The 18,112-nt window shown below is 38.6% G+C and overlaps 1 protein-coding gene across 3 annotated transcripts in view; it reads left to right on the top strand.

The window, feature by feature from the left end:
• Nucleotides 1-18,112, top strand: part of MGAT5 (alpha-1,6-mannosylglycoprotein 6-beta-N-acetylglucosaminyltransferase) — a 242,963-nt gene that overhangs the window by 198,809 nt on the left and 26,042 nt on the right. For all 3 annotated transcript variants that reach the window (XM_034785257.1, XM_034785258.1, XM_034785259.1), the window contains exons 12-13: nt 6,235-6,384; nt 16,160-16,306. In XM_034785257.1, coding sequence (XP_034641148.1) covers nt 6,235-6,384; nt 16,160-16,306 — 297 coding nt within the window. The remainder of the gene's footprint in view (nt 1-6,234; nt 6,385-16,159; nt 16,307-18,112) is intronic.

Genomic DNA, 18,112 nt, shown 5'->3' on the forward strand with positions numbered 1-18,112 from the left:
ACATTTTCCTTTTCTATGCTTAAATAAAGGTTTCAAAACCATTTAAAAAGCAAATTCAGTAGGTTTTAGGTATTTATCACATTCATTTTACTGTCACATTATGGGGGGAACTACTCATTTGTTAAAATATAAAAATGCACTAACACTACATTATAACAAAATACTTCCATATTTTTGTTCCAGTAAATTAAGCATCAAAATGAGGTGCATTTCATTCTGGTTGTTTTCTTTGATTTAGGACATTAGTATCGCATGGTTTATTGAAGAAAGGAATTAAATTACTTAACCTTAAAGTATTCATATTTTTTGCTTGCAAAACGTCAGAATTGAAGTGCATTGTCTTAGCAGCATGCAGAAGCTTATATTGTCTCTTTGTTAGAAAAAATATTTCACTGCTATAATATCAAACTTTGGAGGGAGGGAGAAATCCACTTAATGTAACTATAAAAATCATCTTAAAAACAACAACTTGTGTATGATTATGTATTTTCCTACCTAAATCTTAGATCTTGTACTGAATTCTCTGTATAATCAATACATTTGGTTAAATTTCTCAAATTTAAGAAGAATCATTTTCTAACGTTTTCCTACTGTTCAGAAAAATAAAAGTTGTACGGTATGTTGTGGGCGTTTATTTTCCTGACCATATTTCAAAATAATTATATGAAGAAACAGACCTTAGATCTGGGAAGATTTAATTGACACAGGCAAAAAAGAATACTTCCTCCAGGGCAGAATGGAGTTAATTACCAACTCAGTTTGCAGAATATGAATGGAATAATTAAACAAATTAGAGAGACTAGGTGGGTAAGGTAATGTAAAAGCTTAAATTAAAAAAAAAATTACCTCACCCACCTTGTCTGTTTCATATCCTGGGACTGATACAGCTGCAACTACACTGCATAAACAAATTGGACACATTCGGTGATTTTGCAGCCTGTTAATAAATATAGACATTCTGGCAGCATCAAGGAATGGTTTATATTTTATACAGTATCTTTCCTATTGCTTCTTTGCCCTTTAGAAGAATTTTTATTTTTATTCCATCTCCTACCTTTTTTATTCTGTTTTGTGGGGAAATTCCTTTTGTAGAATTGCTTCTGTAGGAAGACAACTCACAGTGAAAAAGTGTACATCTGTTGCGCAATAGGAGGAATTGGAGAATTGGCTTGAGATGACGGTGTGAATAAGAGTCTTATATATACCCCATTGTATTTTCATAATGTAAAAGCTCACTAAAGAGAGAGATTTCAATGGGAATTAGGCACTTTTGAAATTCCCACTACGTCTCTATTTGCATCTTTAGGTACCTAAATACCTTTGATAATCTGGCCCCTGTCCTCAGTTCTTCTATTGCTATATCTCTGAAATGGGATAATGCATATGGTTCTTTAGGAGCATCTAGGAGGAGCTGTGAAGACTGGATAACTTTTGTGTGTGTTTTTATTTTAAGAAGAAATGTGCTGTGTAAGAGCTAGGTAACTATTTCTCTGAAATCAGTAAAATTTTGAGGAAATCCATCTATTTTTCTTTCTAGCTGTTTTTTCTTTGCCACTTACAATATATTCATATTATCATGGTTTTATTTATAGTGTACACTATATGACTTTTGCTGATAAGATTCAAGGTGGCTTATTATTGTTTCTGTAGTAGGCAGATATGTTGTCATTAATACCTATGCTTTATAGTCTTATCTATTTTCACCTTTAAAACACTGAACCATAACTCCTGGGCTTTGTTTAGGCAGGCACAGTGGATTAAGATATGCCACTATCAGTAAACCTCAACTGCACTAAGAAAACAGGAATGGGTTTTACAATTTGTAGTTCTGCAACTTGAAAAGAAAAGGCTACATCAAAAGGATCTCTGTAATCCACCCAAAAAAAAAAAAAAAAACAGTGTGAGCATTTTGACTAGTAAAGTTATTTTCTAAATGGTAGTATTCTCTTATTTCCAGGAAGCTTTTTTCATTTACCATGCAGGATATATCTGATCCTAAGTCCTATCTCATTTTTTAATTGTGTATATTCTACCTTATAAACACTAGGAATTTGGGGTTCTTATGTACTTGATTTAATTTTGAAGTCTGCATTTTTCAGATAGTACAGTAATGTGTTCATGTTAACTAATGATGGCAGCAGGGACTGGAAATCCAAGCTCTTGGTTTCTGTTGCCTGCTTTTCCAATGATTTACTGCGTGACCTTGGGCAAGTCACTTAACATCTCTCTGCTCAGTTTGCTCCTAATAGAAGGATAATACTTCAAGTGCCTTCCTCAGAGGAGCATGATGAGATTTAACCGTTTGCAAAGCACTTACTTTTGGAAGGCACTATTTTAAAAAATAAAGATCCTTTACAAATGAAAAACATACTGTGAGAATAATATATAAGTCACAGTGGTACAGCAGGGTGCTTCATGTTATATTTTGTTGCTAGTCTAACCTAGTTGGCTTATCCCTGTGGTATTTTAAAGTACATAATTCACCTGAAGCTATTATTTCCAGGCACTAAATATATTATTTGAGTTGCTAATAATACTACATATATAGCCTTAAGCTATAATTATAAATATCTAAAGAAATAAATGATACCATGGCATTTTATTATAGCCAACTCTGTGTTTTCTTTATCTCGTTGTTGGGAATAGTATCTCGCATGTATTGAAGGTTTGGTTTGTTCTTTTATGGGTCATTTTTCTGTAGCGTGTAGGCTTTTTTTTTTTTCCTGTATGACCTAACTTCCAATGGGAGATAGGGTCCTGGAGCTTAGTTCTACAGGTATTTAGGGTGATATTGGATAGCAAATTAGACATGAGTTTTCATTCAGTGCGGCAGGAAAAAGCCAAAATAATTTGGGGCTATGCGCTCAGAGATGATGCATTATATCATTGCCTCAAAAGGAAATGTAGCCCATTTTGGAGGCCATTGGAATAGGACTTGAGATGAGACAAAGCGTCTACTGAAAGCTCTTCCATTCACCTGTTGTTATGACACTGAGAAAGTCACTTCAATTCTGTGCCTCTGTTTCTCTTCCAATCTTTTGTCTGTCTTGTCTCTTTAGATTGAAAGATGTTCCATTAGGGACTGTTTCCTACTATGTGTTCATTGCCCATCACAATGGAACCCCACCCTCAATTAGGGTGCTGTTGTAACAAATAGAATACAGGTGTGGCATAATTGCTCCTAGCATGTCATGTTCAGTACTGGGCACCTCCTTACTAGAAATGTATTGAGAAATTGAAGTTCAGAAAAGAACAACAAATGGATTCACCTGTGGGAAAAATGTAAAAGTCATTAAATATGTACTGCTAAATTCAAAGATAGCTAAAGAGGGACATACATTTACAATTATTTGAAGGGTGTGAACATCAAGGAGAGGAATTATTTAGGACAGAACAGAGAATGAGAGGGCAGTTTATAGGCATACTTTCATGACAGGTGAGCATGGGTTTGGGAATTGGGAAGGGACTGAGTGTTCTAATCCTGACTTGGCCACTGACGTCCTGTGTGGGCGCCATTAAGTCACTTTGCCTCTATTTCCTCAATTTCGACATCTGTGGAAGGCCAGGAGTGTTGAAGTTTATACAGTGTTTCATAATGGTCTTCCAAGGGAAGTGGTGAAAGCCTCATAGGTTGAAACAAAATACTAGTAAATATACAAGAACCCGGGATGGAGATGATAGTGTAGGTCCCTTCCACCTCTAATTTCTAGGATCTTCTGAATTTCATGACTGTATTCGCAATGGGCTGATGCATTAATCCACACCAGCTGATGAGCACTTGAATCGTGACCGAGCCCTTGAATAGGGGAAGGTACCCTTTTTGAAGTTAGACAAGACAGTGACCTTGCATTGCTTTGGTTTGAACCTGGGTACCCATTAAAGATTTCAGACTGCAGAGCAAGGCTGAATCAATAAAAGGGAGGAGGCACCTCAGGAAAAAGCCTTTGACAATAGGCATGGAGACAGAACACCCTTTTAGCCCTGGAAGAGGCCCTTCCTGGTCACAGCTGAAGTGATGTGAATCAGACACCTTTAACAGTCAATGGAAAAAATAATTTTTAAAAAGTCCCAAAACACATTAAGTTAATACCAAATTGTGACCTTGTGGATAGAGCGCTAGCCTGGGACTCAGAAGACCTGAATTCTATTCCCAGCTCTCCTATGAGTTTGCTGGTTGACCTTGGGCAAGTCATTTCACTTCTCTGTGCCTCATTTTCCCCATCTGTAAAATGGGGATAGAGATACTGACCTCCCTTGTGAAATGCTTTAAGATCTAATAATGAAAAACACTATATAAGAGCTAAGCATTATTTGTTTACTATTCTTATTCTTACTATTATTAATCTTGAAAATTGACTTTTCAGAACTCTGTTTATGCATAACTTTATATGAGTTTTCTCAGCCAATATTAAGAATGTAAATTCTGTTTTGCTGTTTCATTTACTGTAATATGCTGTGTGAAACCTTTCTCTCAAGTGAGTTTATTCATTATACTCTGTCTTTCCCTGTCCCTAATCCTAATGAAATATTTTTGAGTTGTTGGGATTGTAGGAAGTAGTACTTAACTGTACTTAATTATGATTATTGTCTAGATAGCCTTTGAATTAACTATCTTGTGGCTGATACAGTATTTTCTGTGGCTTTAAGGTTCTGTAGAGATTAATCAGCAGCTGCCAGAGTTGGATAGCTCCTTCATCGCTGCCTTTTTCCATCCGCCAGACTACGAAAGCCTTTTTCATAAGTTGATGTGTGCAAGGACAATCTGGATCTTGGCTTTGGTTATCAGACAAGGAAGTTTGGTTCTCTCAATATTTTTGTTGACATAAATAATAATTAGCCAGTGCATTCTTCCTAAAATGTAGTGTGGGGCACCAACTGGCTGATCAGAGAAATTTAGCAATGGGGGAGGCTGTGAAAAAGCAAGTTGTCCACTTCCCTGCAAGTGTTACCAAACCACAGAGGAAGCTAAAGCTAGAAACCATCTTTTACTTTCAAGCCTTAGGCCTTGGCTACACTTACCCGGTAGTTCGACGGCTGGAAATCGAACTTCTGGGTTCGACTTATCGCGTCTAGTCTGGACGTGATAAGTCGAACCCGGAAGTGCTCGCCGTCGACTGCGGTACTCCAGCTCGCCGAGAGGAGTACCGCGGAGTCGACGGGGGAGCCTGCCTGCCGCGTGTGGACCAAGGTAAGTTCGAACTAATTCGAACTAAGGTACTTCGAACTTCAGCTACGTTATTCACGTAGCTGAAGTTGCGTACCTTAGTTCGAATTAGGGGGGTAGTGTAGACCAAGCCTAAGATTGGCTACACTGAATACTTAATGTACGTCCGTTTTTGGTGAGCAGTAAATTATAAAATTTCACTTGTCTAGGCTTTGTGTCGTCTTGCCCCAGGCTTCCAAGTAATAGGATTTTCCTAATCTACTGCCCCTTTGAGAGAACTTCAATATCACCGTTGGCCAACTTTCTCATACATAGCTGTCAAATAATGGTGTGTATGGGTTGCCTATGACAAATCAAGTAGGGTAGAAAATACAAGCCTAGAAATTGTCCTGCCACCAAAGAGTCAAGACGTTTGTTTCTTGGTGTTAGGACTAGACTATGTGGAGGCTTATGTCCAAATCTTGAGAGAAAGCAGGGGCATGGCATTAGTGAGATAAGATTAACAACTCCTTTCTTCACAGTGAGGATGAGCCAAGGCCAATTATATTGAGTTCATGACAGAAATACCTCAACAACTCTTCTAACCAGTTTGCAGAAAGCTATTGTTTTTAGGCCAAACTGTGCAATTCTTGTTTGCATGACTGGGCAAAAGTGGTGACCACTTGCATAAGTAGTCCAATGAAAGTGGAGTAAGTGTGGGTTACAAAATTGAGTGTATTATGTGTAGAAATGTTTTCAATTAAACTTCTGTCTTGTAAACGTGTATTGAGGGCCTGGTTGTGCCCCCTTAAAATTAATAGCAATTTTCCCATTGAGTTCTGTGGAACAGGAGCAGGGCTGTCTGTATTGCAAACTAGCACAAAACTTTTATAAATTAAGACTTTAAAATGCTAATCATATAATACACTATCAAGTCTTATGTCAAAGATGTGGTTATGAAAGATGAGAACCACTGACCTTTCATTTAGGGCTTTGGGACGTTGTTTAGGTAGATAACCAGTTCTGATTGGGACAGCATCACTTCTTAGTTTGTTTGTAAAGACTAAAACGAATTTTGTTTCATTTTATAGGATAAGAAGGCTTATTTGGACATCATTCATACCTACATGGAAGTCCATGGAACCGTCCACGGGACAAGTACTGTCCATATGCCCAGCTACGTGAAAAACCATGGCATCCTTAGTGGGCGAGATTTGCAGTTTCTGCTGAGAGAAACAAAAGTAAGTTTATTGCCAAGAGGGAAAAAAACACTAAAACCACTAAAGAATTACTGTACTTGAAGAACTCAAATGCCATCTTGCCATTAGCTAACACCTGCATTAAGGGGCTTTAGAAACACAAAGCTAAATAAAAGGGAATTTAACCTGGCCTTTGGGTATGTACAAGCACCTAAGAATGCCCTAACAGCTGTGCATGTGCTTGACAAACTGGCAGCCACTTATAGAAAACTTAGCTCATGCCATCCGGCCTAGGAGAGACTTCTTAAAACCAGTTTCAAAATATCATTAAACTCATTTTTCCTTTTTTGTAACCGATAAGCAGAGCAAAGAGATTATCATCTGTGAGAATTTAGTTCATTTTTAAATCCACAATTTAAAAGCTAGGTGCTATCTGACAACTTGCACTGCAGTACACTGCCCTACCAATGACTTTAACCTAGAGTCACATCCCTCTATAGTGATAAAAAGCATTTAATTCTCCATTCAGTTACTTCCGCAGCTCCACGTGAGCGCAGAGAGAGACTTTTAAAGCGTTTTTTTGCCTATGGTCCCATGGTCTGTATTTGAACTAAAGTTAAGATAAGAGCAGTGTACACATTTAAATAAACTTTCCCCCAGAAGTCAGAACACTTTTTTCCAATTTGCCATTCAATTCCCTTACTCTTGGACAGGTTTATGCAGGATATAATAAACAATTTTTTAGGAGGATAATTTGAAGCATAGAAACTTGTTAGTGGATCAGGCTCAAATAAAATGTATAATTTTCAGTCAGTGGGTTTGTGAAGAAAATGTTTTGTGATTTTAAATTTGCAAAATGGAATGTATAAGAATGGCTGTACTGGGTCAGACCAAAGGTCCATCTAGCCCAGTATCCTGTGTACCAACAGTGGCCAATGCCAGGTTCCCCACAGGAAGTGAACCTAACAGGTAATGATCAAGTGATCTCTCTCCTGCCATCCATCTCCACCCTCTGACAAACAGAGTGTAGGGACACCATTCCTTACCCATCCTGGCTAATAGCCATTAATGGACTTAACGCCCATGAATTTATCCAGTTCTCTTTTAAACGCTGTTATAGTCCTAGCCTTCACAACCTCCTCAGGTAAAGAGTTCCACAAGTTGATTGTGCGCTGTGTGAAGAAGAACTTCCTTTTATTTGTTTTAAACCTGCTGCCTATTCATTTCATTTGGTGACCCCTAGTTCTTGTATTATGGGAATAAGTAAATAACTTTTCCTTATCTAGTTTCTCCACATCACTCATGATTTTATATACCTCTATCATATCCCTACTTAGTCTCCTCTTTTCCAAGCTGAGAAGTTCTAGCCTCTAATGTCTCCTCATATGGGACCCGTTCCAAACCCCTAATCATTTTAGTTGCCCTTCTCTGAACCTTTTCTAGTGCCAGTATATCTTTTTTGAGATGAGGAGACCACATCTGTATGCAGTATTCAAGATGTGGGCGTACTATCGATTTATATAAGGGCAATAATATATTCTCTGTCTTATTCTCTATCCCCTTTTTAATGATTCCTAACATCCTGTTTGCTTTTTTGACCACTTCTGCACACTGCGTGGACATCTTCAGAGAACTATCCACAATGACTCCAAGATCTTTTTCCTGATTCGTTGTACCTAAATTAGCCCCCATCATATTGTATGTATAGTTGGGGTTATTTTTTCCAATGTGCATTACTTTACATTTATCCACATTAAATTTCATTTGCCATTTTGTTGCCCAATCACTTAGTTTTGTGAGATCTTTTTGAAGTTCTTCACAGTCTGCTTTGGCCTTAACTATCTTGAGCAGTTTAGTATCATCTGCAAACTTTGCCACCTCACTTTTTACCCCTATGGAGCCTTTCCACTTTTTTTCCCATTGTTGATTTGTTGCTGTGAATTGTTACAACAGAAGCCATTAAAAAGTAAGCTCCTTTCAGTCATGCTATGCAGTTTATCACAGAGATCTCCTATTCAATGTATAGGGGAAAACAGCGGTAGCCTTGCATTTCTGTGCAGTGGCTATGGGAAAACTGACTTTTTTTTTTTTAAAGACAACCACTATGTATGTGTACTTTCTGCATACACACACAATGTTACCATTTAAAAAGTCAGCATGTACTTATATTTGACACACAGATGTACCTGAGATCACCACAGCTTTCTCCTGCATTTAGAATTTGAAATTATTGGGTTAATCATGGATTCCACTGTGGGTAAATATTGACATTTTAATAATAACCTGAGCATAAATCTCTCCAGTTAAATTTGTTCTCTTTACTGGTTAAAACAGAAATCACGTTCAGCTGCTTATTTAACTTCCAGGATGCTTATCACTATTTGCGTAACACATGATACTGTTTATAACTTCTTATAACTAAGTTTTTACCTCTAATCATTCTTCAGTAACATGAGTCTTCCTGGGGCTCCTTTTTACTTGTATTACACTAAAAATCCTAGTTTTCATTATTAAGCAATTTTACATAGCTATTATTGAATCATCCAATAATGATAGCCTAGTACTGTCAAAATAAAAGGTGGGAGTTGGGTTTTGTTTTTATATGATTTGACTTCTGATATTTTGATCCAAATTACATTGATCAGATTGATTAGTGACTGAATTAAATGGAAGGCACTATCGTTTGTAAAGTGCTCATGAGATCTGTCTGGATAAAAGAAGTAATATAAAATGTCACTATCATTGTGCCAAAGTATTGAAGTCTTTAAAAATGTTGGATCCCTGCAATGCAGCTTGCAAAAATCTACAAGGGTTTGTGAGAGTTTGAAAGGGTTTCCACATTATTGCTATGCTTTGATTCTTCCCTGACACTGTAGTTTTGAGAGTTTGCTATATTTCTCAAATGATGGTGTTTAGCAGCTGTAGGTTCTTGAGACCGCTATTGAAATGCTAGCCTGTTACATCTGCTTTTAAATACTCTCTTCAAATATAATCTTTGCTTCTTTAAATTAGATCTTTAAATTCATATTAGTGACATTTTTCAAATATTTTTCCATAATGTTTATTTGATAATTAATTATCAAAGCTCTCTTAAACAAAGGATTTGCTTGCTTGTACATAGCCAGGCTAACACAGAAAAAATAAAAAAAAAATAAAAAAGATGACAGGTAGCTAAGACATCAGATCTTGTTCCAATGTTTAGGGTCTTGTCTCATTCTCAAGTCAATCAAAATGAAATGTCTTGCTGATGTCATGACCAAATGAGATCGCTTGTTGATTCTTTTGTGGGCTAGTATGCCGTGGGTTGTCATTTCTCTTATTTTTTTAGTATGTCTAACATTTAGTCACTCTGATATATTTAGCTTTACACTTGCTTTAATAAAAAAAAATCTCTTAGATTGAGAGCGGGAATGAGATTTATAAAGTAGTCAGATTTGAATAAAAAAAATCTATGATTAGTATATCATCAGTAATACAGTGACTGGTCACCTGACTTGAAGTCTATATGTGATCTGATCACAATACTAAATTAGTCCTCCACTAGTATTTGCTGTTAGTGTTCACTGTGACTGTGCATTTGAATATTTTGTTCATGGCTTTCCTGCAGGGCAGGAGAAAATAGCTTGACATGATTATAAAACACCTTCACTTTGACTATTCACTTGTATCTGCATCAGCTGGTTTGTTGCATCTTGGTGGGTTGGCTTGTTTGTATCAAGTTAATCATGGAAACCGCACATTCTAACATTGCATTGCTAAAGGACAGTGAGAACAGTATTTCCCCCAAAAGCAATATATCCTGAAAGACATGATCTGGTAATTTAACAAATCTTATAACATGCATGTGCACATTCCCTCGTTGTGTCTCGAATCCTATTTAAGTGTAGGCACAGGAAGAAGCCACTCCTCCTCCTCCCTCCTTGTGCAATACCTGCATAAAATGGTCTAGCAAATTGTTAATGGTTCAGTTATGTTTCTCCGTTCACTAGATCATAGTGTATAGTCAGGACACCAAAAGCACTTGATTGATGACTGCTATAGCCAATGGTGAAGCTGGCATCTATATGTTCAATTGCAGCTTCAAGCATAAACCTGCTATTTTTTTCAGCTTTGCCTCTAAAATAATAATAATAAACCTTCAGAGACACTTTCACCTTCAAAAGTTCCATTTTTAAGCATAAGTTTTCAGACATAAAGGGCCAACCACATTCTTTCATTGCTGTGAACTCCAGTATTGTACTTCCCAGTTAGTGCAAAGCCTCAAACAAGGATTCTGTCCTTGAAAAGTCAGAGATCAGTACAAATTATAATTAAGTCCATCACAAAATACAGATGCCCACAAATCTGTCAGTATGGAGCACCCTCAAAAAATTTTCCATCTCAAACTAGATCCAATTTCTGCAACATGTTCCAAGAACCATAGAATCATCAAATATTAGGGCTGGTAGAGACCTCAGAAGGTCATCTAGTCCAACCCCCTGCTCAAAGCAGGACCAACACCAACTAAATCATCCCAGCCAAGGCTCTGTCAAGCTGGTCCTTAAAACCTCTAAGGATGGAGATTCCACCACCTCCCTAGGTAACCCATTCCAGTGCTTCACCAACCTCCTAATGAAATAGTTCTTCCTAATATCCAATCTAGACCTCCTTCACTGCAACTTGAGACCATTGCTTCTTGTTCTGTCATCTACCACCACTGAGAACAGCTGAGCTCTATCCTCTTTGGAACCCTCCTTTAGGTAGTTGAAGGCTGCTATCAAATCCCCACTCACTCTTCTTTTCTGCAGACTAAATAACCGCACTTCCCTCAGCCTCTCCTCGTAAGTCATGTGGCCCAGACTCCGATCATTTTCGTTGCCCTCCACTGGCCTCTCCAATTTGTCTTCTCCTTTCTGTAGTGGGGGGCCCAAAACTGGATGCAATACTCCAAGTGTGGCCTCACCAGTGCTGAATAGAGGGGAATAATCACTTCCCTCGATCTGCTGGCAATGCTCCTAGTAATACAGCCCAATATGCCATTGGCCTTCTTGGCAATGAGGGCACACTGCTGACTCATATCCAGCTTCTCATCCACTGTAATCCCCAGGTCCTTTTCTGCAGAACTGCTGCTTAGCCAGTCGATCCCCAGCCTGTAGTGGTGCATGGGATTCTTCCTTCCTAAGTGCAGGACTCTGCACGTGTCCTTGTTGAACCTTATCAGATTTCTTTTGGCCCAATCCTCCAATTTGTCTAGGTCACTCTGGACCCTATCCCTACCCTCCAGTGTATCTACCTCTCCCCCCAATTTAGTGTCATCTGCGAACTTGCTGAGGGTGCAATTCATCCCATCATCCAGATCATTAGTAAAGATGTTGAACAAAACCAACCCCAGGACCGACCCCTGGGGCACTCCGATTGATACCGGCTGCCAATTAGACATCAAGCCATTGATCACTACCCGTTGAGCCTGACAATCTAGCCAACTTTCTATCCACCTTATAATCCATTCATCCAGTCCATACTTCTTTAACTTGCTGGCCACTAAATTGTGATTTTCGATCACTGCTTTGCAAGCCCCAGATATATGGTTGAAACATCTGAAATAGTTATTAGTTAGCAACTAAGCTTGAAGCTGCCACTGTATTGTGCAGTTTATAGATCAGAATTTGAAAATGCCTTTCAAAAGAGGCATTTTTCAAATAGGGAGAACTTATAAAATGGCTAGCTTAAGTGTGTGGTTGATGTAGTGCATAACAGCTAGACCTCACATTTTCTGACTGAACAGTTTCCCGTTGGAAAATGCTGATTGGACGGAATGAAAATGTTCCACTGGGAACAGGGGGATTCTGTCAAAGCTTTCCTGCCTAACCCAGGCTCCTAGACTCCCCTGGCTGCCAGGAAGGCAGTTGGGGAGTTCAGATTGGAATTTTTTTTTTAATTCAATTTTTGTTCTTCCAAACAGAATTCTTTGAAAATGTTCATCATGCATCTCTCACGTCCACTCCACCCTCAATGTGAAAAATTTCATGACTCCAACTTTTCATCTGATTCCGAACTAATTTTTTTTTTAGAAATGAGAAATTTCCTGCAGAATAGAAATTCCAGTTTCCAGACAGCTGTAATAACGTAAGAAGTGTCTTGTTAACATTTGGCTGCAGAGTGTAACCATCTCTAAAACAGAAATCCTGTTCAGCTATTGTGTAGGAATGTTAAGCAAGCAGACTTATTAACTTTCTCATGCTGTGGTTTACACAGCAGTATAGTTAAAAGAAGCTTATTGGGAGCACAGTGCTATATTTTTGGTTCCATGAATTTCACAGTGGAGGGAACCTATTCTAAAGGTGTTTCTCTCATTTACAAGAGGACTGTGCTTATCCAGTGAGCTTTTCATGTGTGTGAGAAAAATGTATCTGAGTAACACTCCATTGTTGTGTGCCTCTCAGCTCTGGGCCATCTCTCTTTCTGCAGTTCAGAATAGAATGTATTCTAAAATAGTTCAGTATTGATGCACATACAAATGGTGATAAACCTATCAGTGCCAGAGAATAGATTAAACTTTCTAGGTAAGCAAAGGATATTAATGAGAGAGAAAGACACAAAGCTTTGGAACTGTAACATTTGGAGGGTGATCTGGTAAATACCAAATACATTCTTAAATATTCATCTTCATCTAGCTCAATAAATAGAAAACATTAACTGTATTAACAAAGTAAAAATCTATTTTTGATTTCATTTTTGCCGTTATTTGCAAAGTCTGCATGCCTGAGTTTTTCTAAATTATTATGGTATTTACAGTAATGGGCTAATACAATGGTCACCAACCGGTCAATCCTAGAGGATCTCCCAGTCGATTGCGATCTCCGGCGGTGCAGTGTGGCTGCCGCTAAAGCAGACTTCCTGTCTACCCAGGCCCCATGCCGCTCCGGGAAGCGGCCAGCATGGTACCAGAGGTGTGGGGATAGGGGTCTCCCTCTGCATGCTGCTTCTGCCTGCAAGCACCATTGGTTGGGAGAACTGCAGGGGCAGTGCCTGCAGAGAGGGGCAGCCCACAGAGCCACATGCTCCCTGCCCTCCCCAGAGCATCTAGTACCCATCATAGAGAGGAACAACCGGCATCACCTATTTCCTCTAGTAGATTTGATCCTCCAGAGAAATTCTTTGAGCAATCTTAGAACCACTGAAGAAATCTCCACCCTGTGGCCAACATCTCCTGTTCATCTCCTGATCCCTGGTGGTTGATTTTAAATCCTTCTAGGACCTGGTCAAAAGGGACAGAGACTCCTTGCAGATTCCCCTCAAGGAGGTTAGAGAGTCTCATCATAAGCTGCTTGACATCCTTCACTCACCCTTATTGGTCCACATAGCTTTACCTGTCAATGGGGCTCTTCTAGATCCAGCAAAGATCATCTGGCACACCCCAGATTCTATTCTGCCTATGGGGAGAATTGTGGACAAGAAGTATTATGTTCCAGCAAAGGATTTGGAGTTTTTATTTTCCATCCCTCACCTGACTCCTTGGTAGTGGATGCGGTGAATGAAAGTGGTAGGCAGCACCACGCTAAATCCAGGACTCAGGACAAAGACCACAAATGCCTGGACCTACTAGTGAGAAAGTCTTACTCCTCAGCCTCCCTACAGTTTAAAATTGTCAATTATTGGGCTTTCGCAAAATACAATCATGTCAATTATAACAAGTTAACCTCGTTCATCAACCGTCTGCCAGCGGAACACAGAGAGCAGTTCCAGGCAATTGTTGAGGAGGGCCAACTATTTGCCAGGACAACCCTGCAAGCCTCCATCGATGTCGCTGATACTACCACCAGTTGGATCGCTACAGCGGTGGTGATGAGAAGAGCCTCTTGGCTCTGGCTCTGCAGTTTCCCAAAGGATGTTCAGAGTACAGTTGAGGGCCTTCCTTTTGATGGACCTAAGTTGTTTGCAGATAGTATGGGCGAGTCTCCGTGAACACTGAAGGATTTTAGAGCGACTGTGTGTTCTCTTGGTATCTATGCTCCTACATACAAGAGAAAATTCTGCAAGTCTCAGACAGCCCAGAGATCCCGCCCCATCCAATTCCTTCCCTCTGAGAGGACATAGCCACATCAGAAAAAGCAAAGGTTTCACAGAAGGAAATATCTGTTTCTGAGCCTCCCATCTTTCACTTGTCCATCTCCACAGAGGCCATGACAAGAGGCAATGGGTTCAAATTACAGCATAGCAGATTTAGATTAAATCTCAGGAAAAACTTCCTAACTGTAAAAACAGCAGGAAAATGGAAGACACTGCTTCAGGAGGTTGTGGAAGCTTCTTCACTGGAGGTTTTCAAAAGGAGGCTGGATAGCCATCTGCCTTGGATGGTTTATACGTGACAAATCCTGCATCTTGGCAGGGGGGTTAGACTAGATGACCCTTGCAGTCCTTTATAACCCTGTGATTCTATGATTGCACAGAGATTCAGTGTTCTCAAAGTTGGGGAGGGACGTTAACGTTTCAAGCTGTTCTATGGATTTCTTTTTTAGAGCCAGTCAGCTCATAATGTTAAACTGCTAATGCCAGAGGCTAGAACAGATTAAAGACCTAATGCAGCAATGCCTATCTACAACAGGGCTGATATTACAAATTTATGCTTCAAATTACATTAAACTGTTTTTATATGTAGCCTGAAATAGGCTTCTGACTATAGTCACTTAGAATTTTTTTAATTCAAGAGTTCATTTTCCCTTGAAGTAAAAATTTTAATGGGGAGTATCTGAGTTTGCTAAAGAGAGATGTCATGTCTTGAATGCATAATTCTAATAGCCATGAGCCTTAGATCTAGTAGGCAGTAGTTGAAACTAGCGTATGCGTGGATCTATTCAATGGTAGTGTTTAGAGATTTGTGGCAGCTGTAGCTATCATAGCTCAGAGCTTTTAAACCAACATTGTATGCTAATTTTAAATTAAAGAAAATAAAAAGAGACGTTATTTAATTCAGTTTTCTCAGGTGTCAGGGTGGGGAAAGAGAGTGCTTCTAAATAGCTGTTGCACAAGGATGTGACTTCTTTGTGACAAAATGTTAAATGTTTTTCAGTTGGATTTTCTGTTGCCCAATAACTGTCTTTATTATAACGTACTGTATGCTGGCAGTAAGAGTAAGCACTGATGCCTTTCCCCCTTCAGTTTAGAATGGAGGAATTGAATTGTTGGCTTGTCACTGCAGTGCTGTTGCTGAGTAGTGTATCTTTAACTGAAGTTTGCTGCCATCTACTGTTTTTTATCAGAAGGCTTGTTCAATTTGGCCTGAGTATGTTTATATTGGCAAAACTACTAAGTTAGTCGGGGGAAAAAATAAAGTGGCATAGCTAGTCAGTGATGTAACTGTTGTAAAACCTGTACCTACTGGTCTACCAGAGAGCTCTAGCAGTTTTGTTTGAACTGTAATCAAACCACCAAATGTCTTTTTTCCCCAAAACATAACTGAAAGGGACTGTTGTTCCATCAGTTTCATGAAAAACCTTCTGTTTAATTTAGAGTGGATTGCCATAGTTTTCTCTCCAGCCCCTTACAGGGAGATTATTGTTAGACGTGTTTTCCAGGACATTCCATTACTCTCTTAGTTTTGCAGAGAGGGAGGGAGAACAGCCAAATCCTTAGCAACATTTAGCATGAAACTTTATTTAAAAGTTCTGTGAGGAATGTTACCCAATTCCTTTCAAACTGTTATGGGGACATATTTTGAAGGCTTGTACATTTAAAATCTTTCTCATTGTTTATTTTAGCTTAACACGGAGTTTTTAGTGCCTTCTAAAGGGAAACAAAATTAATGGATGCTAGATGATGTATCTTTTCTATTTTGCAGTTGTTTGTTGGACTTGGATTTCCATATGAAGGGCCTGCTCCCCTAGAGGCTATTGCTAATGGATGTGCTTTTCTAAATCTAAAATTTAACCCACCGAAAAGCAGCAAAAATACAGACTTTTTCAAAGGCAAGCCAACACTCCGAGAGGTAAGCTTTACTAGCACTGATGTTTCTAACATTGCAAAGTATTGGGGTTGTGATACGTCTAAGTTGCTGATACTGTTTGTACTGTAATGGTTTTCTTTTTGAGGATTGTACAACAACAAAAATTTTATTGCAAATAACTGCTTTCTTTGTAATATTACAATAAAAAAACAGAATGTCAAACTAAGGTGCATAATTTACTGCAGACAGAGCAGTTTGTCCTTTTGCCTTCACATAGCAGTGGCCAGAATTGTGGTATGATTAGTCCTATGTAAGACCACAATTATGTTATAACTAGGCACTATGATAATAAAATAATGAAACCCATCAAGTACTTCTAAGCTATAACTCTGTGTCCATGTATATCTACATTCTTCTAATTATTTTTGACAGACCATATATACAAGTTTCTTTTCAAGATCTGATTTTCTATCCAGGGGAAACCTCAGGTGAGATCCCTGTGACTTCTTCTCTTAAGGAAATGAGCATCACTGGGCAATAAGTGCATCCTTGTTCAAATAAATATGAATGTTGTACTTACTATTCTGTTTAGCCCTAGTAGTAACACTAGCAATGAACTGTGTGTATTTGACTGTAAAGACACTTGGAGAGCCAAACCAATTTTTGAGGAGTGAACAGGAAAAGCAAACTACATGTTTCCAAAGCATCCAGAATATTTTGTTACCCTGAAGGGAAAAGGAGAAGACCAAACAAACTGACCTTCCATGCAAGGATTTACTGAATATTATTGTTCATCGTGTTATAATTGCAGCATATCTGTGTATGGGTAAAGTTAGGCCTATAACATACTGAAAACATTTAGCATTTATCTAGTCATTTTTTTCTTGGCCTGACATTGGTTAACACACACTATTGCTTGCAACTTTGAATTGTCTTTAAATAAGTATTGTGTATGTTAAACAAATGTAGAATTATCTTGCTGATCTAAAAGGGAATATGTAGATAGGGAACAGCTTGCATGATAGCATTGGTCTGCTCACAGATGGTGGTTCAGCTAGATGAACTGCACATTGAACTCATGCCAGTTGGTTGATGAGTGATGCATTTCTACCATTTCTCATTTTAATTAGTATTTAATATTTAGTAACATAGGTTGCCTGTGCCAAAGGGTTTGTGAGCAAGGTTTTGTGCCCTGTTCTCAATCTTTTCTACAAATACAATCGATATAGTAGTCCAAATTCACCCCTTTCCTACAGCTTGACTTTATTAACAAAGAAAACAATAATAAAACAGAGAAAATGGCAATTAAAAAATGGAAGAGATTAAAAAAATCTTCTTCCCAGGTTTGGCTTCTTGTAGGGTTTTTCTGCTCAGGACTGTTTGGTCCTTTTGGATCATCTCTCTCCAGAAAGCCACTTCTAGGTTTCTTATGTCCAAGAGCAATAACCAGTCACCTTCCCAGTAAATCACCATAACCCACTTAACCCTTTACTGGCAGAATCAACACTACTTGAAATGCCATGCCCTGTTAGCCAAACACTGCCAGCCTGCTACAGCATTAATAAAAAGAATTGCATTGGACTCTATATAATGTTCAGATTACTAGTGATTTTAATTTTTGTAAACCTTAGTGTAGAACACAAGTGTAGCCAATAACTATGAATGCTGATTCTACTTTTTACTCCAAAAACAACAAAGAGTCTGGTGGCACCTTAAAGACTAACAGATTTATTTGGGCATAAGCTTTCGTGAGTAAAAACCTCACTTCTTCGGATGCATAGAGTGAAAGCTACAGATGCAGGCATTATATACTGACACATGGAGAGCAGGGAGTTACTTCACAAGTGG

This window comes from Trachemys scripta, chromosome 11 (genome assembly GCF_013100865.1).
Source record: "Trachemys scripta elegans isolate TJP31775 chromosome 11, CAS_Tse_1.0, whole genome shotgun sequence".
Classification (NCBI taxonomy): domain Eukaryota; kingdom Metazoa; phylum Chordata; order Testudines; family Emydidae; genus Trachemys; species Trachemys scripta.